Source organism: Citrus sinensis, chromosome 7 (genome assembly GCF_022201045.2).
Source record: "Citrus sinensis cultivar Valencia sweet orange chromosome 7, DVS_A1.0, whole genome shotgun sequence".
Classification (NCBI taxonomy): domain Eukaryota; kingdom Viridiplantae; phylum Streptophyta; class Magnoliopsida; order Sapindales; family Rutaceae; genus Citrus; species Citrus sinensis.
In genome coordinates, this window is record NC_068562.1 from 2,283,856 (window position 1) to 2,307,444 (window position 23,589).

The following is a 23,589-nucleotide window of genomic DNA, read 5'->3' on the forward strand; positions in this document are numbered from 1 at the left end:
TTTGAGCCCTATGGAAACTGTGACTGGTAGAGGTGAAAAAAGTGCAGGAATGGTTTGTTAATGGGAACTGCACTCTTTGGGTAAGTCTCACTGGCCATGTCCAATAGGTCGATAATTGCTTGCTCGCTCTCCATTTCAATCGGAAGTCCCTTATCATGAAAACGCTGCAAAAGTCTGAACTATTTTATTATACTATTATCATAAAAAAAGTACTCTGTAACATGTTTCCGCAATCATGAAAACGTTGCTGTTGTCACAATTCAGTGGGAGTTTTTAAGTGTATATATAATGCTGCAGTCTTTGGACATTTCAGTGTACAATGCCAAACAGTTTGGAAACAAGCCACAGACCACTACGGATCCGTGTTCTATTGAGCCATTATATGCCGAGCAGTTTGAAAAGAAACCACAAACCACTAGAGATCCGTGTTCTATTGAGCTATTATTTAAAGGGGTAATTTTTAAAAACCTCCCCTGAAGTTTGAGGCTGTTGCAAGTAGATGGTGAAAATTATTTTATTTATAAAAGACCCCTTACCGTTAGTTAAAATTTTCATTGACTAATTGTTGACTTTAAAAAGACAATATTACCCCCAATAATAGTTTATGTCAGTTAAAATTTCCTTAAAATCTTAAAAAAAATAAAATTACAAACTTAAAAAAAATTATATTTTATATCAAATAATTAAGATTTGTAATTTTATTACAAACTTTAAAAAATTACATTTTTATATTAAATAATTAAGATTTGTAATTTTATTACAAACTTAAAAAAAAGTTTACGTCAGTTAAAATTTCCTTAAAATCTTAAAAAAATTAAAATTACAAACTTAAAAAAAATTATATTTTTATATCAAATAATTAAGATTTGTAATTTTATTACAAACTTTAAAAAATTACATTTTTATATCAAATAATTAAGATTTGTAATTTTATTTAAAACTTAAAAAAAATTATTTTAAGATTTGTAATTTTATTTTTTTAAGATTTTAAGGAAATATCAATAACTTGATCATGGTGAAAATAATTGTTTTAATTACTTATGAAATTGTAAATATTTAGAATTGTAAATATTATGGGTAATATTGTCTTTTCAAAGTCAACAGTTAGTCAATGAAAATTTTAACTAACGGTAGGGGGCCTTTTACAAATAAACTAATTTTCACCATCTACTTGCAACAGCCTCAAACCTCATGGGAGGTTTTAAAAATTACCCTATTTAAAGTAATCCCTGGGCATTAACTATTTTATGCCCTATTATTAGGGATGGTAAAAATCCCCACGGGAACGGGTACCCTCGGAGATTTTCCCCATTCGGGGAGGGTATAAGGATAATTTCATACTCAATTTTTTATTCGGAGAGGGGATGGGGATGAGGTGGAATCCCCATCCCCTACCCATTTCCCCATTTTAATTTTTAATTTAATTTTTATTTTTTAAAATTACTGGTAAATAAATATAAAATTTGAATTATAAAATTATAAGTATTGGTAAAAATAAAAAATATCAAAATATTTATATTATTAAACTTTTAGGCCTAATTAACTAATTAAAGTCCTAAATTTTTATTTAGGACATTAAAAAGACTGGACAGATTCTATTAGCCCAAAACTTTTGTTTTAATTTTAATATTCATTAAATATTTTAAACTTAAATCTATTTTTTATTTATCTTAAATCTATTTTTTATTTATTTTTAGATGTTATAATTGGCCACAGCAAATCACAATTTTAATATCTAATATAATCTAATATTTGCTCTTAATTTGCTTCGACTTAACTATTGTGCTGTAAAGGGAATAGTCCACATTTATAAAGTGTCCACGCCACCATTGAAAAGTTAATTTTGAATCTAAATTTGATTTTATTTGTAACAATTTTGTATTAGGCTATTAATTTGTTCATGATAGTTTGTATCCCTTGCATGTTGCGTTACTTACTAATTTAATGTATGTGACTTTTGTAATAAATATTAATGTAAGATATATTTCGAACATTACTTTTATTTGAATTTTTTTTATTTTAATATGATTAACTCAAAATCGAAAATAAAAAAAAATGTATTAGTTATTCGGGGATCGAGGACCCTCGGGGATCCCCTGTTATTATTCGGGAAGAGGATGATGATTCTCTTAAATAATTTTGACGGGGATGGGGAGGAGACGAGAACATACGTAAAATATCGGGGATGAGTACGGGGAGATTGGTCCCCTCCCCTCCCCTCCCCATTGCCATCCCTACCTATTATTAAGTTGTGCGAGAACAGTGAAAGCTTTCATAATATATGCAGCAGGGAACTTAATAAACATTTCACCGTGTTTAAGATGACAAAATCAGAAAGAAAAGACAATATATTGTGAAGGAAAGTCTTTTTCTCATTATCAGCATATTTGGAACATCTAAATGTTAATTCACCTCAGCGTGGAACTGGATAACGTTTCCAGTTGTATCAGCATATTTGATACTAAAATTTATATCAGTCCAACTTCGAGCAGCCTTTCCCATTCTTAAATTCCTGCGTACTACTATAATAGACATAACGTTGTAGAACTCAACTAGCCGGTGGTGCAAGTGGAGCTAGCATCTCATCCCTGGAATGCCCCATTAGTAATCTTGCGCGGCCTTTGGTCATCAAGTCCCCAGAATTTAGCAGTTTTCACATCATCCTGAGCCATTAATCTTGAGAACTCCTCATGGTCATACTGCAGTGTGGCTTTCCCTCCAAACTCAGTGGGAAGGTTTTCAACATCGAATGATGACTTCATGAACTCCAGGCTCTCTTTATTATTTGGGTAAATGAACTTCAACTTCTGAGTTGTTCGTGGGTCCAGAAAGTACCTGATTGCCTGTAGAAAGAGTAAGTAGCAAGAAGATCTCGCACACATGAGATAGCTCAACAATCCACTACTAATGGAAATGTTACCTAAGAATAATCATTGATCTGAAATCAGAAACATCTCTATTTGCCATATGCCCATTACAGAGCAAACTGCATTTATTGCACTACTTGAACTTCATTGAAAGAGGAAATTACTGCTCTTCAACTTTAGGTATTATTATATGTCAAAATGAAAAATGAACCAAAGATAGATAGGGACAGGAGTTCAAACCTTCCAAATTGATTCGAAAAACTTGGGTGGATTATACAGAATGGAAATAGCGAGCCTCTCAGGGTAGTGATTCTGGAAAATGTAAATTATATCACGAATTGTCTTGATGGAGATGTTGGTGTTCAAGGTCCACCCAGTGAAGTCAATCAACCAAGTCATTTGTTCTTGACCTTCGCCAAGGTTAAGGATAGAATTTTCTAGGAGATATACCAGATGACGGACATTACCTTCTCCAGATGATGTGTTCTGTCCAAAATAAAAGAGAAATTTAATAGGTCAATTTTATTTTATTTTTTTATTAAAAAAAAAGAAAAAAAGCTTTGTGTGTGTGTGTGTGTGTGTGTGTGTGTACACTTAGCAAAAATGGTCCAAGTACAACTAATCAACCTGTTTGCCAGGCCTCATTATAAGCACGGTCCTTCCACAAAGATCGTGAAAGTTTGCTCTTGATGCTTTTCCAGTCTCACCTTCATGGGCTACCTCATTCTGGAGAATCAAATTCGTTAGTTTAGGTTTAGGTTTTTAATTAGTATATAGACATCGAATTCAAAGGCATATTATTATATACACTATTATTAATATAATCCAATTGGCATACCCAACGAATTTCCTCAGGTTTATAAGCTGCCCTCCACTTGAGTGTCTCTTGCAACATTTTCTTTGCCTTATCAACATTCCAGTCCCTGGCTACCAAATATCTCCTCAGGCATGCATCGGTGCCGAACTGTGAACTGCGTCCAGACAGCGGTCCAATCTCAGCTCTGAGTTCACTTACCTGCATTCACATATATTTGCTTAGTCACAAGTACCAGGGTCTGTTTTAATCTGTTGCTTTGTGAATGTATATAACATTCTTCTTCCAAGTGAAAATTCAATGTCATTATTATCTGGTTATTTCAATTGATCCTTCTAGAGAGTGGAGATATCCATTAATTAATCTTATGGATTCTGAAGAGAAAAGGTGACATAGATAAAATTAACATAATAATAACAATTAAGTAGCTCAAAATATTAAAATTAATAAAAAAATCCTTAAAAGTATCTATTCTTCTTGTTACCTTTGCTTCCCGTTCCGTGGAATCAATGTCCTGAGGATTCTGAGACTGCCTTCTCCGAGAAAACATACTTGCTGCAACTAATGCCAAATTGAATCATAAATTGCTCCACGAACTTTTTGCAGTGACAAATAGATACTTGCAGCATGAGCCTCTGAAGATTTGCTCACTGATCCCCCAACAAAACCCAAAAAAAAAAAAAAATCGAGATTTTGAGATGAAAATTGAGTTTACCTGGTGAAGCAAGACAGGGTGAGAAAGAGCTCTAAACTCAGTAGTTGTTGAACAAAACAAAATGACAGAGATGCGTTATGTAAGCTGCTTTGTCTGCACGATAAGTTCATTAACACAACAAAACAGATCATGAAACAGAATGTGAAGGAGGAAGAGCTTGTTCAAACGTCAATGTGCTAATTTCATCTATATATATATATATATATATATATAGGAGATTATATTTTTTTTCATTAGTACTAAAATTTGAATTAGAAAAAGAGAGTCTACGTTGGCTGGCTTTTGCCCTTTTCATTATTTTAATAGGGTCTAGTCTACGTTTCTAGCATTATTTTAATGGAAAATCAGATTCTTTTGGTTGTTTTCCTGTTCAGTAATCGACCAAAATATAAATGATTGGTCCAACAAAATCAAACTTTAAATGTAACCAACACTGATGGCCCAACCTTTTGCTGGTCAGCTGGTTAAGGAAAGCTCAGGTTATGAATTCGATTTGCCGTTAATTTATTATTCTAATTAATTAATTAATTAAGTAGTTAAGTAGTTGGCTACGTGGGGCATGTAATTATAACTCCAAACCAGTGGCTGGCCGGCCTAATGAAATGTGGTGGGCCGAGCTCTTCATAATGCTATATCCTTTTCTACTTTAATATGCTTCAATTATATCATTCAATCACCGCCTCGTTTGTTGGGGGAGCGAGTAGAGTACGGCTGACCAACGAAAAGCTAATGGCGGGAAGCATCGCTTGTCAAACAAGCTTCTTTTGTGTTCCACGCAACACGGCTGCAACGACGATCATAGCCTCGAAAATCAACCTCTTTTTTTTTTTAAATTATTATTTAGACCTTGTTAGAGACTAAAATATTGAAAATAAAAAGAAATTTCTGTGTGTATACATGTAAGAGTAGGTTTAAAAACAAACAGTTCATGGAGTGAGAATATTTGTTGAAAATGTGATGATGATTACACCCATCTTTTATGTAACACACACTTCACACCCCCGCTAATTGATTGATTAATTTACAAAAAGATATTTTTATACAATTACTCGATTAAAACCGTTTTAATAAATTATTTTAATTTTAAACAAATAATAAACACTTTACTATATCCATAAGTATAAATTCATTAACCATAAATGTACTTCACACCAACGATCATTTGAGTTCAAATAGAGACATTATTAGTACTGGGCTGTAATTATGTCAAATTTATATGGGATGACAATAATTAAAAGGGAGGGTCTAAATTTAACGTAACTTACGCCCTCTCACAGCAACAATAACATTGATGGGACTTGGTACTGTTGCTGTGAGAGACGTAAGTTATGTTAAACGTAACTTAGCGCATGCCTAATTAAAAAGAAAAAGATCACCCTAAATTTTATTGTGTTAGAGCCTGAGTGACAGGCTGTTGACTGCAGACAAAAAATAAACACCTAATGCAAGGAAAGAAAGTTAAAGTGGTAAATAAACGTAAAAACAAAAAAACAAAAACAAAAACAAGAAAATGCTAATCTTCATTTGATAGTTATCCTGAAGAAACCCCAAATATTGGGCCGTTCTTTAACTTTGGTAAAATGTAGACCAAAAATGGCAAACTATGCATCATCTGATAAGTCCTACAATCTGTCAAAACAACAGTAATCTAATAATATTCCTAAGAAAACGAAACGACATTCATACCTAAACTTAAATAGACTCTCCCACCCCTTAAGAGAGAACCCGAAAAATTTTCTTATTACTCGTTCAACGATTTCATTTTTGTAACCTGCACCAGCTTAATTAGAATACCGAGAAACAATGAAGGAGTTGAATAGAAGCTTCAAGCTTCGTAGGGGTTCTTCTAAAAAGATCGCAAAATCAATGAGCTTTCTTCTTTTATCAGAATCTGCATCTACAGAGCGTTCAAGCGTTACAGGTTACAAGAGGTTATCAGAGTCTGTGAGAAATAAAAATAAAAATAATGAGAGTGCGTGCGATATAATCAGCAGCAATGGTACTGGTAATGGTAATGGATCATCATGCAAGAGGAGCACAAGTTTGGGGTTTATGAAAAAGGTATTTAGCTTTAGAAAGGTTTCCAATGCTAATGATGATGGCATGAAAGAGAAACTCGAGGTCACAGCGTCCACTGAAGAAGATAAAAAGATCAAGAGAAAGTCTAATTGGCTTTCTACCTCTAAAAAAATATGGTGATCATATAATTGTAAACACGTAGATGGTTTGCAGCAATATGAGAGGATCCACTGATGAAAAATCTTCGCAAATCTTTGAGTCGAGTTTACATAAGAACACAATTGTATTTCTTTTTATTTTGGTTGAGTAAGTTTGAAATAAACAAGAGATTTGCGTATTAACTTGCAACTTGTGGTAGCTTTAATTTGCTTAAATAAATTGTTTTGGTACACAGAAAGAAAATAAAAAAAAAAAGAAAAAATCGAGTGCATGCAACGCCAGCAAAGAGGCCTGGTTACTTCTTAATTAATTCTGGCGGACCTGCACAATTGCGTCGTTTACTTGTATTTCATTTTCTTTAACATAACCCATTGAGTATTGAAAATTGTTAAACCCTGAACGTTAAGATCAATAGTTATAATTTCATAAAAATTACAATAAAACGTCAAGCACAGGAGTATCAGTTGACAGTTGCGGCATGCAAAAAAAATGATGGTACCTCTTGTACAAATTTATCTTATACAAACTAATGTGACATTAATTCAAAAATATAAAATAATATAAATAAATTATGTAAGTCAAGAGATATTTATTTCAATTAATAAATTAACATCAAATCAATTTGTACAAAATAAATTTATACAATAACTATATCATTATTCCATAAAAAAAAACTTTCTTCCTAATTTTATGATTGTTATTTCTAAGCTTATGTGATTTTAAGGATATTAAAACACAAGAAAAATAGAAAAGTGCAGATCTGAGTGGATTCGAACCACTACCCTCCCAAACCAAGAAGGTATAGATTTGGGCGCTCTTCCCATTTTGAGCTTACAGATCTTTAATGGGACAAGTCGGGTGTCAGGAGATACTGGCCTTAGAAAAAAATTCTTGAACATTTTAAACATGCTAAAAGTTCAACCCAACGTTTTGTACGTAGAATAATAACTATGGTCAAAATGTACAGAAATTTCCACGTCTTTGTAAATTAGTAAACTTAGCCAGGATTTATCCTAAATGTTACGGCTTTGAAACCATTTAACAAACCTTTTTACTACTTATTATGACTTGATGAGGTTTAATATAACGGGAGCCCCTATGTTACAATTAATGTAACATACACACTCAACAACAACCACACAAATAATAGACCCACACAATTTGTGTGGTTGTTGTTGAGTGTATATGTTACATTAATTGTAACATAGCATTTGCCTTAATATAATTATATCAAATAAAAGTCTCTCGGCATCTTCAAATAAATAAAAAAAGAACAAGACCAAATTTTGAATATTTTAGGGGTTCAAATTTGCAATAACCAAATCCTACCTCTTCTCTCCAAAAGCTCATAAACAATCATTCAGCGTTGTCAAAAAATATTTTAACAGTCTTTTCACGAAATTTCAATTTTATCAAAATACAATATAAAGATGCCCAAATCTCAGAAGAAAACAAGGGGCCCACAACTAGATGTATCTCTGAGCCCCTTCAGCTCCCTAACAATCCCAGATTCACCAAATTACAACTGAACTAAATGGAAAATGTGAGAAAGTACGTCACCATGACTAAAAGCTTCTGCTCTGCTCTCACTTAAAATAAATGAATGAGCAAAGAAACTCTATATTAATATTAGTTAAAGGAACTTGTAACAGAAAATTAACTAATGGCCTATATAAAACAGTTCAGAATGACATTGAAAAAAATATGATGCTGAGTAACGATTTAAAAGAGGCGACAACATGCTACGGTGAATATCAACGGAAAAAATGAAACCAAAAATGGAAGAGGACCAAATTTTGAATTCGTCAATACATATAAAAAATCTAAAATAAAACCAGAAGATGGTCGAGTTACAGGAATGCAATAACCAAACCATTTACTTGCATGTTCATAAATTAAAGATCAACTAAAATTAGAACACTTGAAAATGGATTCCAATAAGATTAAATCACCTCAATAAAGCACACTGCCTCAAAGTGCTGGACTGGTAATACTAAATATGGACGAGTCACTGAGAAAGACTGCTGCAACAAAAAGGACGAATCTCTGCAGGCTAATCATTCATTGATACAGAATAATTTTAGCTTCCCATCGATCATTTATTATTACAAAACTCCTGCCGACCAGTTACTGCAACTTCAGATTATCCCAAGCATTAATCCGTCAGAATTCAACATGGAATACATTTTGGTGGAAGCTTCAAAAAATTTGAACTCTGGATTTGAGGACATTCTTCACTCTCCATGACATATCAAGACAAAATTTACGCGGCAACACAAGCCAACAGAGTACCAAATATCTTGTTCAGCCATCAATAACAAAAATAAAATGGCACAAATTGATATCTCCACAATGTCTAACTTGAAAATGAAAGGTAGTCTCAATTTTCAACAGAAATAGACAAAGCAAAAGAAACAACCAAAATCGTAAACTAAACATCTTGATAAGATAGTTTAGAAAATTGATCATGAATAACGAACTAGTGATCAAATTCATCATCTGAATAATGCCACAAATAATACAAAGGATGCAATGACACATTGCTTCATATGCAAAACTTTTATGCAAATTTCGTGAGTGCAATTGAGATGTGAATATGGAAAAGTTCTGAAGTTGCAAGAGGACTACTATTGCTTGCTGAAACTATTAGCATTGTAATTGGTTGCTGACACATCTCAGTACAGTTGGAGTAGTAAGACCAATGATTCTGCAATTTGTAATTATGACATATGAGATCAAAGGGAATTATGTGATGTTGGTTATATATGCCTTTTACACCAAAGTAGGTGTGTGTATATATGTATACACCATACCGGCCATCCATCATAGGTAAAACCAAATTTCATGGTACCTTTCAAAATCAAAAGTCAGACGATGTTGCCATGAACTCCTCATTGCCAAATTTTGTGTTTTAACTGTCAATAAGAAATATCCATACATGCATAGTCAGATATACTTGATAATCAAAACCTAATACACCATAATTTTAAGCTCTGTACCAACTGCTTGAAGATGAATGATTGCAGAAGCATTATATACTGCATTATACCTCCAACGGACTTGTTAAATGTAAATATTACCTGCAATTGAGCTAACGATAGCCAATGATGTGGATTGGGCAGCACGAAAAATTGAAAGAGAACAAAAAAAGGGAAGACACAGGCACAGCGGAGGGGAGAACCCGGGCAATCCCCGTGCGATCTCCCCTCGAAAACCAGAAAACTTCGAATTTTTATTAAGAATATGGGGTGACCTGCCATGCAAGCGCACCTGCATGGCAAAGGTCGGATGACAGAGATTAACCAGGGTTCACTCAGCTCTACCAATTCAGGAGCCTTTTTAGCCCCTACATCTTATACATCCATGTACAAGACAATTCAACTTCGATCTTCGATTTCCTCCACTCAATTTACATAGATCGACATCGTTCTTATGTGCCATGGCAATTCCACGAGATTTCAGCAGCTTCAATCAGCTATCAGTAAGATCGTCCATCCACAACGCGCCCGCTCTGACGCAAGCAAAAACCAAGCACATGAATATATAATAGCAAAAATCAACTTCAAAGTTAATCATAACATAAAGTAACTTAAAATTTAAATTTAAATTACCTGTCACCGGCATATGCCATCATTAATAAAACTGACGACGATTATTATCAGCCGCGATAAGAGATCCGCATAAGATCTATGAACCTACAGATGCAACAACATCATCAGAAAATATAAAACATACATAACACGAAAATAGATCAAATCCGGCTACAAACCTTCGATAAATTCCAAGGCCATGCCTTCAAATACGTATTTTCTGGTATCAAAACATAGATCGCCAGAAGATCGGACAGAATCTGAGAGCGAGGAGCAAAGTATTTTTCTGGTATCAAAACATAGATCGCCAGACGATCGGACAGAATCCGAGAGCAAGCAGCACAGACTAGAAGCCATCGACGGTTGATCAGAATAAAACTGAATGAAACGAAAGCAGAGAAGATCAAAATAGCGGTAGGTAAACGGAAAGAACGATGTCCAATGAATGACATAAAGAAGAGGAGCCTTGTTTTAATATATGATCTGTTGAATGCAACGGACGGACAGGATTAAAGAAAGAGTAGATGTCAGATCGACGGATGTGATGCATCTAACGTGCCTTGTTCGGTGAAGTGTTTGTGTTTGTCTAGGATTGACCGCCTCGTTTGAGCTGGATACACATCAGCCGCTGAGCTGACCATGTGAAACACAACGCGCGCGCCTGCAGCGCCACTGGAAGGAGATTTTTTATTGTGGCCTTTTGTGGCAGGAACTGTAAAGCCCATCCCGTACAAGCAGAACAGCATCTCAATTTTAAAATGTCACTCAATTCGTGTTCCAATCCCTCATATTAAATAATAAATAAATGAAAATTAGGATTTAATTTGATGATAAATTTTGAAAACTCATTACGAGGCATTGACAGTTTGATAATTGAGGTACGGTCTAGAGTGAAGTGGTCAAAGCTCTCCCAAATTATAAAAAGTAAATTTAAAAATAAATATGAGTTGGGCCTATACATATATTGGGTAAAACAATTTATTGAATTTACAAAGAACTGACGACCCACTAATAAACACTAAACACAGTTACGATAAAGTAGAAAAAATATTTCAACTCTAAAATAAAACAGAAACAACTAGATTGGAAAACTTGGCTTAAGATTTAAATGGACATGTTCGTATAAATCCTAATTATAGGATTCAGACTAACAGTAATGCTCTGTTTATACAAGGAAGGGAAAAGTTTATTTATAATCCGAACTGATATACATTTAAATAAATTCGTGAAAATAGTTAACTATAAAACCAATCAATGACATCTAAACGGACATAGCCAGATACCAATTGCAGGCTGACATCTAAACGGCACAGTTTTGTCTTTGTTACTGGATTCACAAGCTAGGATTTTGACGCGTAGTGAGCGGTGATTCATTTGAAATGGGAAATTTTCAGATCTGACACGTACTACGTGATTGATAAAACTCTGGAGTCTGAACCATACTTTGTATTAGATCTGGGCAGGTTGTCGAATAGGGTGCCCATGATGGGCTGCCCCGATCCAACCTATATTGAAGAAAATACCACTTCGGCAATTTCTACCAGTAGCGTAGTTATAAAGAAAAGTTGAGGGGAAGTTGAATGATGTTGAATTTTGCTAATTTCTCTTCCTCTCTTTCATCTTCTCTCATAGCAGAGTAACAAGATGCAGAGAGCATGGATTATAAAGAATGCAACCTTATAGGTAAAGGCAGAGAGGAATGCAAGAGAAATAATAATTATATAGTTTTTGAGAACTCTATAATTCATTTCAAGTAAGTCTTAACATTGTAATTTGAGAAAGCTTTCCGAATTTGTGATTTCCCATCAAATTGAACTGTGATTCAACCTTGGTTCTTCCACTTCCGCATCCACTTTCACATGCAACAGATAAGAATTCAGGTAATTGTTTTTGAATTCATGGAGCATGCTATATATTCTGGCATTGGTATCAGAACCAGCTTAGGGTGCTTTTTTTTTTTTTTTTTCCAATGCGTTTGAAATCCACGGAAACACGTTTTATTGATTTAAAAATATGATCATGGTATAATATGATTCCTTAACTGTAATGCCCTGATTTTGTAGACGACAGAGAAACTACTTGGTATTGTTGCTAAAGGTCTTAAGGGCAGAGTATGCACCCCTAAAAAGATCTAAATATATAATGTTTATAGCAATTCTCGAAAAATTGTATCTTAAATTTCATGAAACTATAATTTATTACAAGATTTAGATGATTAAAGAAACCATTACTTGCATGATAAAAAGATCAAAGATGATGATAACATTTAGATGGTTAGGAAAAATGAAGAGTTTGTCAATACCGTGAAAAATGGCTTTTTTTAGCTCAGAAATATGGACAAAATTGTCTATATTTTAGGAGTTTCTAATTTAATTGGATATTTTAAGAAAATTTTTAGTTCTATCATAAGAGTAACATTTATATCACAGATATTCTTTAAAATATCTTGAGTGGCTAATTGTAAGCTAATTGGGTATTCCTATAGAAGTTGACTAACTATTAGTCTTATGTGCCTAAAAGACCCTATAAAATAATAGTACATGACTAGTGTTCCTTATTTTACTGTCAATGAGAGTCTTATTTACACTATAGTGCAACAAACCAATATTTGATATGCTAGTGAGTAGATACCAATTGAATTCTAGAATGAGTATTGAAATTTTGTCCAGAAGATCTTAACATTCCTCTAAGATATTGGGTAGGCTGGTGTATGATCCCATTCCCAAGAGGGTTCTCTAAACTCTCTGAATTTGTGATTGCTTTCCGAGGTGCGTAATGCAATATCTTAAAGGCACATATGCTAAACTTTATGAACGGAAGGGTGTACTCCAACATCTTATATATAGGCATATATGCCCGTATTCTTGGATTGTCTATTTGAGCTGTATATCGGCTCATTGAGTTCATAGTCAACTTATGCAGTATTTATGTTACTTCGGTTTTGAAGGGAATCTCATGAACAAAAATTAATATTCTCGTATTTCATATTTCGTTATTCAGCTGAAAATAGCAAAGAGTTGATTCACAACCCAACACACATGTTCCTCCGGAACTTTAAGATTACAAAAAATCTAGATAATAGCTAAGCTATTCAGCAAACACTACTACATGCATTGCTAGTAGATTTATATAAAGACGCCGTCCAACAGGTTGGCAAAGTTTTTTTTTTTTCCATTTAGTTCGATGCATTGGTCTGGTGCCTAGCTTTTTCTTTCTCCTTCACTTCGCTGCCTTGGCTCTTGTCAAAAGCTTCGCAAAGATACAAAACACCCACACAATCAAAACAGTAATCGTGTTACAAAAATTATAAAGATTGATTAGTTTAATAAAATCATCCAGATGATATGAAAAGACCAGTTTAATTAATCAGTCACCTGGGTGATTTTCATTGATGTCCTTATCTTTGTCATCTTTATTAGGAAAGAATTGGTTGCCGCCATAGATGCCACCAAATCCTTCTTCATCAGACCTCGTGGCATATCCTTCTCCAAATGAATGAGACATCACGTCCCTTATCCCAGAACACAGCAAAGAAAGCAATTTACATAAATAAATACAATTATCCACGTATATATATAAGATAACAATTCAAAATAATGCATAAAACTAACCCAGTTTTCTCTTGAGGGTTATTGGGATCCATCTTCTGGGACGTCTCCATGTTCTGGGGATTAGTCGGTTTCTTAGACAAAGTAGTGACCTGCCTCAGTTCAACGCTTGAAGCTTTGTGGGCAGCGCAAGATGGGAATGAAGACAATAAAACGGCCGGTGGATTTGCCCGAAATGATCTGATTGCGTGATTCATTTTATTCTTGCGGTTTCTAGAGATCGTGTATTTATATATATAAATTTAACTGTGAGATAAACCAGTTAAAATATGCCACTGCAAGGGCTACATTTAGCAAATCAATTGGTTTCTGATCCTCTTCTTACGACAATACTACCAAAAATTCGCTTCTCCTTGGTTCTACACGTAGCAACACCCATGCCATGTGTCAAGACAATGGAGTGAAAAGATGTAGCGTTAAATTTGCATGTCTTCTCATTTCGAGACAAATGGCATGTACTTAATGTAGCCACGTGACTCAAAGATATGTATAGAGAGATCTGTAATTCTGTGTAGCTTTTCTCTTTTACTTTTCAGTCTTCATGGTGGCCCAACTACTACTGTCATCGGGTGATGCTATTAGCACCAGTTTAAAGTACTTGTAGAACCCCTTTTGCACAAACAACTTTTTAAAAACATATCTGAAAATTACGCTGCTTTGAGTACACCCATTTCAATTTCACAGACACCTTCACCTTCTTATTTGTCAACAAAACCCTATAATCTCTTATTGGAGTTTGCAACGTTTTCACTAGCTTAGTTTTCTCAAAAGAATAATTAACTAGATAAGATCGCTCCATAATCTCTTATTACATAAATTTCATTCTCTTTATTCTTTGTTTGTGGCTCCAACAAATTCAATTTTGAATAAAGAATAACTTACAGAAGGCAAGAAACTCTTGATAAAAATCATGCAAGGTTCTGACCAAAGAGAAAGAAAAAGAAGGCGAGGCATTATCACTAAGTGATCTGCCTCTCAATTTCATCAGCAAAATCGGATTAGAGCTTTAAAAAAATACAAAAATTATTAGCTTCTTGCTCTTTTGAGAATTTTTTAAATTTGGGCACCCACAACTAAGAGTCCTATTTTAATCGATGGAAGATTATATCGGGGTTTAATTAGATTTTGTTTCTCTCAACTTTAAACCTTGTTTAATTGAGGTTAAAATTATAGAAAAGAGATTTTATAAAAATTTTAGGGTGATGCCCCTATCTCAACTCATTGCCTTCACATAAAATCAAGCCTGTACAAATGCTTTATAAAATTAATTTGAGTGATTCTATTGGCACCCTTTCAATATCCTTATGAAATCCTGATTTCATATCATAGCATTTTAATTGATAAAATTACTTGAAAGTAAAAATATAAAATTAATTAACAAATCCATGTATTTTCCTTTTGTTATAACCTCTTCACACCCGCTACATGAACTCCTTATAGAGAAAATATGTAGTTGACTATGAAATCTTCAAATAAAACAATTGAAAAAAAAAAGATTCATCCGATCTATTGAATTTGATTATTAAATTTGCAATTATTTCATCTACGAAAAAACATGTCAAAAATTAAGGGGAAATTAATAACCAAAAAAGGGCCCAATAAAGTATTTGACGCATGACGAGGGCATGAAGAATTAGTAGCACAAGGAAATTACGTTTGATTTTCATTAAATTTATTTCTTATTACGCGTGATTTTGACTAAGAAAAGAGCTATAAAAATAAAATTGGGGTTTTTGAACGAGTTCTAGGGAGGGGCCAAATTGAATCAATTAATGCTAGATGAAGCCACCCAAAAGCCCAAAACCTGACATTATTACCAATTTCCAAACAGAAAGTCAGGAACCTTTATACAACATGCCTATAGAAACAAAGCAAAAAAAAGAAAAAGAAAAAAAAACATGCCGATAGAAACAAATTGAAAATTACCGACAGATTTTAATATGTTTTAGTGAAAGTTTGTGAATGTAGAATTTGCGGTATAGTTGGGTTCAAATTACATGTAACGACTCGGAGCTAATTTTCGATCGGGTCTTCTATCTAACTTCTAAGTCATAGAGGCACCTTAGCTGAAAGAGTAAAAGTCAACAAATGCCGTGTGAAGTAAATTGCCTAAACAAAACGTACCATCAGAAGGCGTGGCCTATGAAATATGAAGTCAAATTTCCAGCCAATTCAAAGGAGTCGCAATCCCAGAGCAGGAAAATATTTGCGACTTATTTGTTGTGAATGGGGATGACAATTTTGCCTGCGAAGTTTTATATTTGGACAAAACTATGGTGTAACTATGGTACCATACCATAGCTGCACCTAGCCATTAGATTTAGCTGCACACATGTACTATAGCTGAATCTAATGGCTAGGTGCAGCTGTGGTATGATACCACAGTTGCACCATAGCTAGACCCTTTATATTTGTACACTCACAAAAAATTCATTAGTTGTGATAGGAAAATGGACAATTTTAATAATATAAACAAAAATCCACCTCCAATAGGGTAAAAGAAAAAAATACATTCGAATAATCCTTGCGGGTATTCACTAATCTGTATTAATTTTTTAAATAATTTAAATGTTAATGTTTATTCTCAAAAATATATAAGATAAGAGTGAGACCTAACATTAAAGATAAAAGTAATATGTAAGGTAATTGTAGGAATCATGTTGGATATGTACTACTAATAATGGTGAATGAAATAAAAATCTTAATTATTATAGCTTGGAGCTTGATGTTCAACAAGATGGATCATATTTGCTACTCTTGGATGCTAGTTTGTGGATTATAGATCTTTGTCTATTTTTTTTAATAAAAAAAGTAATTGTGGTGGACTTGTGTATTTTGTATTTAAATTGGAGAATTTGGGTTAGATTAATACATTTTGGCTATATTTGACACACTATATTGCATGTCACTATGGTAGTTGTATTACATTATGGTGTATTATACTAAGGCATATTATTGCATCAAGTTGGAATGCAATATAATGTTTGATTTAGTATGGACTGTATTATAATAAAATATTATTATTTTATAGTAACATTAAAATTAAATTAATATACGGTTTTGCTATTAATTTTATAATATAAAAATAATTTTAATAATATACTATCATTAAATAATAAAATATTACAATATTACGTTATATTATTAACAATAATATATTATAATGTAATTTATCTCTAATATTAGCTATTATAACATTATAAATCATATTATAATATAGTATAATTTAATATTATATTGTAAAAGTAATATAATATAATTTTATCTTACAAAACAATATAATATTAAAATAAATTATAAATTAATTTTTATTTATTAAAATAAATGATTAAATAAATTTAAAATACACTTTATGTATTTAAAGTAAAAAAATTAAAATGATTTTATGTAATGAAATTTAAAAAATGTATTATCATTTATTTATTAAATATTTAGGTTTATTATCATCTTATATTATTATTATTTAAATTAAAAAAATTTAAATATAAATATAAATGAATATTTAATAAATTATAATTTATTAATAATAAAAGTTTATATTTAAAATTTGAATAACATTTTAATTCAATACATTCTAAAACTCCTACTTTTTACATATTTAAACTTGAACTTGCAACTAAGAATGAGTTAGTATAAAAACAATGTTTAATACAATGCAATACAGTGTAATGCAAAATGGCATACACACCATACACACCTTTTGTGTATTTGTTTTAATATTGAAATTTTTATGTTCTCATTTACATCGTTAAAAATTTGAATTAAGCATGTCATTTTTATTTTTTGGCTAATTTTATTAATTTATAGTTTCAATAATGTGTAATTTATATTTTTGAGTCTGGCAACTACCAGAAAAAAAAAAAAAAACAAATCCGCAGGGCTACTAATAGGGGTTCCGAGCAATCGGCAAGTTTTTGAAGAAATAAAATAGTACCTGCGCTGTAAGCATGATGCAAATTTGGTAATTTAATTTAATTTTTTTTTTTGTTTTATAATGTTTGCGAACGTGAGACTGACAGACAAACTACAAACCCGCGTTGCATGCTGCCCGTCGTCATCCCAAGTAATATAGATCGCTATTATTATAAAATGGGCATCGGAGGAGGAGCCCAAACCAAAAGAGTTGAAGAATTGCACGCAGTGTAGATGGACATCTTGGTAATTTTCATTAAAAAGGGAAAATCAGCAGTTTGGCGGGTGTAAAGCCGCGACCTCTGCCACTAGTGTCAGATCATTCAACTTAGGGTAATTCAGGGTGCGGCGCAGCCTACTATAAAATTTTTAACGAATATACAGACTTCTCATATGTCTCCAATTCGTGGGACCATTTTACCGTTGCATCTACACCAGCGTCAGCAAAGCACCTTCAAGCAGTAGACCTATGGCACATTATGTCAATGCCAGCTTTTATCATATGAAAGAAATTACAGGCGCTGTTCTGGTTTCAGTTTCAGTATCATACACCCCCAGCTGCCTTAAACAAACAAAATTACTAAAGTTCGTATGAAAATCACGTGTCTGTTTTTCTTTCTTTATTTCTTCCAAAATGTCTTTAGAGAACTCCGGGCACAAAAGCTCAATGCACCAATATAATGCTTTTTTTTTTTTTTGTTTTACTTATGTTTTCATCAGATTATATATATACCTTTTCCTGTCAAATTTAAAAACCTTCTTTGGATTTAGTTAGATTATCATATAATGTAGCACTGGTCTTCTAGATCGTTCTCTGCTATAATAAATTGTCCAGTGACCAGTGCCCCAAAAGATACGGCGGTAGGGACCAATTTTGATTGATTTAATAATTGTTGAACTAAGCCCATTGGTCTGGTGCCTTAAACTTGTGTCCATTGTCACCAACTACATCTTAGCTTGAGGATGAATTAGCTCTTTTCTTCCTTGAAAGTTATGGTCCCGGGAGAGGGTCGGCTGCAGCTTTATGGTGCGTTTGAAATTGAGGTGTTGTAATTTTAAAAATATAGTTATTGTGAAAAAAAAAACTGTAAGTATAAAATAAAAGTTAGTAATATATGGTAAATTAAATTTAAAATAATAATTTTGATAAAATTATTAAAGATATAATAGATTTTTCATTATACAAGTAAAAAATCATATCAACATATCTTTCAAGTTACAGCAATTAATTTTTTAACAAACACTAAGATGTCCAACCTCAATTCCAAACGCACCCTTAATCATAAAATGAAAGCATATCTCACCCCACGTGCATTAAAGATGCAACCCTTTAGGTCTTAATGTTCTTCGCATGAAGACATATCGGAGAATTTGTTTGGATCACTACAAAGATAATTATTGCTCAACCATAATGTAACATCCGTTGTTAACAACATAAACATAAACTTTCAAGAAAAATAAAATGGTACGATGGAGTAGATGTTCATATATCCTATAGAGCATACTTAAAGATGCAGTGAGATAATAAAAGCATGGATTAATAAACATTCAGCAGATTAAAAACGTGGACTAATGAAACATATTTTGCTCGTTGTGACACGACCAATGTTCAAATGATTTTACTTGAATTGGATAGCTTATAGAATACAAAAGCTTCCGACTTAGAAGACCTAATAATAATAGGTCTAGGATATATCAGGGGATAACCTGACGGGAGGCAATATGATTTGGGCTAAATCAAATGGTTTTCTTGAGCTAAAGGTGTCAATTTGTGTAATCGTGTCGTGTCAAATTTAAATAAATACAAATACAACCTATTTATTAATTGCGTTGAAACATCAAAATACGAATATAACCCCTTATTAATAATGTTAATAGTGTTGATCTGTTTAATATAAATAATACAAAAAAATTAAAATATAAATAAATTTATGACACAACATGAATATAATAGAAATAATTAATTTAGTGTTTAATATGTACGTGGGTGTATTAATTTTTCAATAATATTACCATATTTTAATTGATAGTTAGTGCCATAAATGTATAATAGTATTATTAAGAAGGTCCAACACAAACATGACAAGATTATTTATCATGTCATGTCGTGTCGATTCATTTATTAAACATCTTAATATTTGTCCATACAAATACAAATAAGTCAATGCGCATCATATCTTGTAATCTTATTGTAACCCATTTATCCACCTCCGAGTTTAGCACAATAGAAGACCTAATTACAACCGTATTTTTACGAGAACAAATCATATCCCAAGTTGCTTGTAGAATGGGCATGTACAATGATGATGGTTATGAGAACGCTCAACAGACAGCTGACAAAACTTATGTGTCAAGTAATACAAGTTACATTCTAATGGGGACTAAGATGGAGAGAATGCCTACCTAGCTTCACCAAATTTACACACTAATGATGCTAAAAGATAAGCTGTCATATTTAGGCTCCTCTTAAGTCTTATATCTTTTGTCTGCAGACTGAAAGCAACATGCACGAGATGCATTAATTCCTTGAAGCTATAATCAACAAATAAATGCCCACAGCTTCGAGTAATCAGAGTGGAAAGAAAGCCAGCAAGGCAAGTGATGCAGATTTTTGAGGTCATTTTCCATTCATAGGTTTATGGAAAGCGATAGGTCGCAAAGCAAAACAGAAACCTTAAAAAGGTTTAGAGTTGAACGGCCAAGGCAAAATAAATACCCAAAACAAAGGGTTTTGGGTATGTCACAATCACAAAACTAATTAGATGTAAAAGATAAAGTCAGGTTTAAACTTCATCAAACACCGAATGTAGAAACCAGGCCACAGCTAGTGGGTACTGATCAAATACTAATCACAAAACCAGATAGACAGTGACAAATTTTCATGTTTCACAAATTTTTGCAAGACAGGAAAAATTATGGGGAGGGGTAAAAACACACACAATAGCACAGTTGCAGTACTTTGTCAATAGGCTTTGAAAATGTCAGAAAATTTAGAAAGCTCAACAAATAAAGTCATGGTTATCCCTGACCCTGAGCCATGAATCAATTTGCTTCCCCGTACCACTGCCACTACCACTACCACTTGACTAGAGCATTAAAAAAAATTAGAAAGAAATGCTAGATCACATTCAGATTTAAATTTATAAACAGAACAGAACAGACTACAGAGACAGTAATGCAAACATTTTCCACTTCGATTTCCAACTCACTGTAACTACAATTAGTCATGCTTTCAGAAGCGACGGATTCGAAAATCGAAAGTAAGCAAAAACCCAAAAAAATACATCCAAAAGACGCCTACAAGGACAAAAGCTAAACGAAGTGGGATAAACATGGTTAACAATGCTAATGCAATGTTTCAATTGGTTGGCGCTAGACTAAGAAACTACATATTAACTAAACTAGAGAATGAAACTGAAAGCCAAATCCGATCAGTAAGGTGAACAATATGAACAAAATGAGACAGAAACCCACCATCATGATCAACATTCAACGCCATGAAGAAACGGTAAGAAGAGGCACCTTCTTCCATGACAAGGTTAACAAGTTATCGTGAGACTGATTCAACGTGAACAGAGGACTGTAATTATAGTTCCATAACAAAATCTCAGCCTGACTAAGTGCATAATGGCTGAAGGGTATCCCTTCAAAATCGGAATTCTCCATGAAAATGCGCCAATTCTCGATATCCTCGACACGTTCTCTTTTGGCTCCCTGTTTCTCTGGTGCAAGCAAATTTGCAATTCTTGGACCCAGAATTTGTCTTTCAACTTGGAATCTCTCATCTGAGTCCGTGGTCATGTTCGGCTCCAGGGACTCAAACACGGCAGTGTAATACTTCAACGCGTTCTTGAACCTGGCCAAAAACCCCGTCCGATTCAAATTTGCTTCGTACTCTGCGAGAGTAACCACATTCGGGTTTAAGGATTTTGCCATCTGAAGAGCATTTTCCACAGCAAGCCGGTTGTCGTCTAGTAAGCTGTTCAACTGAAGCATGAAGTTCACAACCAACGCCTCGTTCGGGTCGACCCGAAAACTCGAGGCCCGGAGTTTTCGAATGGGGATTAGAATGGGTTCGAACTCCAAGTTCAATGAGAGAGATCCAGCGAATTCACGGAGACGATCACCAGTAGCGAGGAGCGAGGCAGCCGGGGACTTGCCGAGAGCTGGAGCGGGTATGCCTGAGATCCGAACCTTAACGGGCTTTCCAGTTGGTCGATTGGCTAATGCTTGTAACAAGAATGACCATTGAATTCCCTGAACAATCCCGAAATCAACTATGTGAATGTGGCTTGCATTTTCTGTGGCTTCGAGTATTGCTTGATTGGCTGTTAAATAAGCAAATTTTGAGTATGGGCAAGCATCGTTGAGGGTCTTGAAAGAGAGAATGCAATCCTCACAGTTAGCCTCCAACGTCGTTATCGATTTCTCCGCTCGTTGAGTCAATCTCTTATACAACGCTTCAGTGAAGTAATACGCCACTCTTTCAGTTGGATTTCCGTGAGCACACACTGATCCTCTGAGTCTTACAAGAGACTTCACGGCTTTGTCTGGTTCTGATTCGACGAGGCGAGCGCAGTCAATTAAAGCCTTTGTTAGTGGCTGTGCCAATTCAGCTTCAGCAAAGCCGGTTGAGGTTGAGGCGCCAACGGCGTCGTTTGGGGGCGGTACACGGCTAGGACTAGGGCTAGGACTTGGACTTGGACTGACTTGTTTGGCTAATTCTTTGACCGCTGATTCTGGAGGAACTAGAGGCGGCGGCGGAGATGGAGGCCATGCTGGGAGAATGGTCTTCTGCGAGTCAGCAAACACGACGCGGTTGAGTTCGGAGGTCGGAGAGCCGAGTTGACTCGGACAGCTGGTGAAGGGATCGGTTGCGTAAAGCCCGAAATCAGAAGCATTGTTTTGCCACGCGTCACAAGCAGGAGGCAGATTAGAACTATCCGTTGAGTGAGCGGTGTTCATTAAACTCTCCATCCACTCGTCCGAGTCAAACTCACCCCCGGGCCCGCCTCCGAAATCAGAGAATCTAAACCCACCAGAAGTAGAGTGATGATCAATTTGTGGGAACGGAAACCCAGATTCTCCAGTATCTAACGGGTCGGGGAAGCCCGGACCCGTGAAACCGTAGCCAAAATTAGGAGAGTTGGACACCGAAATAGAATGCTGACTGCTGCTTGTCCAGGGGTTTAAAGAGTAAGGATTGAGGCCGAAGAATTGCTGCTGCGGTTGATCGCTGTTTTGTTGATGTTGCTGCTGCTGCTGCTGCTGCTGTTGTTTTTCTTGTTCTTGTTTTTGTTTGATGACTTGTTGGGCAACTGCCATAAGATTGCCACTGTCTGCACACATATATGCCATTCTCCAGCTGAAACTCTCCAAATAGAAAAATCTGCACTCACATTATCACCAAAATGTAAGCAAGACAGAAAAGCTTGTGGAAAGTCAAGTGAACGAACACATCTTTATAGAAAAATAACTGAGAGTTAGAGAAGGGAGAGAGAGAGCGCACAGTACCCAGCACCAGAAGCCCAGAAACAACGGGATCACAAAGTTGGCTATTCTGGATTCGCCTCAGCTAGAGAGATAACAGAGAGTGAGAGCTAGAGGGACTCGAGAAGGTAGCTTTAAAGAATTGAAAAGCACTGCATAGTCTCCTTAAGAAGAACAAACGCTGATTAAAATCACCTCCTAAATTAATGTGGGTCCCTTTTACAGATCAAAATTAATTAAATAATTTTTAAATAAATGCAATAAAATGATGAATAGACCTCTATTCTATGTTAGTACTACATCAGTCTCCTATGGTGGCATCTACAGTGTCCTCATTTAGAAATTAGAATTACCTTCTTTTTTAAAAAAAATAAATAAATGTTCCCACTCGCGACGAGTAACAGTTCCGCTGTGC

The 23,589-nt window shown here is 34.2% G+C and overlaps 3 protein-coding genes and 2 long non-coding RNA genes across 9 annotated transcripts; 1 reads left to right on the top strand and 4 right to left on the bottom strand.

The window, feature by feature from the left end:
• Positions 1 to 24: 24 nt before the first annotated feature.
• Positions 25 to 4,601, bottom strand: LOC102625391 (uncharacterized). 3 transcript variants are annotated; one of them, XR_008056744.1, is made up of 7 exons: positions 4,397 to 4,601; positions 4,166 to 4,236; positions 3,706 to 3,882; positions 3,495 to 3,593; positions 3,108 to 3,353; positions 2,413 to 2,843; positions 25 to 164 (listed from the first exon to the last, which is right to left on the bottom strand). XR_008056744.1 is itself a non-coding variant. In XM_015525496.2 (6 exons), exons 2-6 carry the CDS (start codon positions 4,229 to 4,231, stop codon positions 2,583 to 2,585), a joined length of 849 nt encoding a protein of 282 aa, XP_015380982.1. In that variant the 5' UTR covers positions 4,232 to 4,236; positions 4,397 to 4,601; the 3' UTR covers positions 2,259 to 2,582. The 3 variants fall into 3 exon arrangements, 2 of the variants coding, with proteins under 2 accessions (XP_015380982.1, XP_015380984.1); XM_015525496.2 differs by lacking the exon at positions 25 to 164 and having other exon boundaries at positions 2,259 to 2,843; XM_015525498.3 differs by lacking the exon at positions 25 to 164 and having other exon boundaries at positions 2,259 to 2,843; positions 4,166 to 4,242.
• A 3,752-nt stretch (positions 4,602 to 8,353) lies between these two features.
• Positions 8,354 to 10,493, bottom strand: LOC102625011 (uncharacterized). Of its 2 annotated transcripts, XR_003064619.2 has the most exons (4): positions 10,344 to 10,493; positions 10,186 to 10,269; positions 9,655 to 10,085; positions 8,354 to 9,489 (listed from the first exon to the last, which is right to left on the bottom strand). It is a non-coding gene; the product is annotated as an uncharacterized LOC102625011 (long non-coding RNA). The 2 variants fall into 2 exon arrangements; XR_369425.4 differs by having other exon boundaries at positions 8,354 to 10,085.
• On the top strand, positions 10,220 to 10,581 carry LOC127903761 (uncharacterized). The gene is made up of 2 exons (XR_008056524.1): positions 10,220 to 10,377; positions 10,444 to 10,581. It is a non-coding gene; the product is annotated as an uncharacterized LOC127903761 (long non-coding RNA).
• A 2,539-nt stretch (positions 10,582 to 13,120) lies between these two features.
• On the bottom strand, positions 13,121 to 14,023 carry LOC102624721 (hypothetical protein). Its single transcript, XM_006466724.3, has 3 exons — positions 13,776 to 14,023; positions 13,539 to 13,675; positions 13,121 to 13,413 (listed from the first exon to the last, which is right to left on the bottom strand). The coding sequence occupies exons 1-3, from the start codon at positions 13,967 to 13,969 to the stop codon at positions 13,340 to 13,342; spliced, it is 405 nt and encodes a 134-aa protein (XP_006466787.1). The 5' UTR covers positions 13,970 to 14,023; the 3' UTR covers positions 13,121 to 13,339.
• A 6,834-nt stretch (positions 14,024 to 20,857) lies between these two features.
• On the bottom strand, positions 20,858 to 23,356 carry LOC102624250 (SCARECROW-LIKE protein 7). 2 transcript variants are annotated; one of them, XM_006466722.3, is made up of 2 exons: positions 23,199 to 23,356; positions 20,858 to 23,073 (listed from the first exon to the last, which is right to left on the bottom strand). In XM_006466722.3, the coding sequence occupies exon 2, from the start codon at positions 23,040 to 23,042 to the stop codon at positions 21,174 to 21,176; it is 1,869 nt and encodes a 622-aa protein (XP_006466785.1). In that variant the 5' UTR covers positions 23,043 to 23,073; positions 23,199 to 23,356; the 3' UTR covers positions 20,858 to 21,173. The 2 variants fall into 2 exon arrangements, with proteins under 2 accessions (XP_006466785.1, XP_006466786.1); XM_006466723.4 differs by having other exon boundaries at positions 23,194 to 23,336.
• Between the last annotated feature and the right edge of the window lie 233 nt (positions 23,357 to 23,589).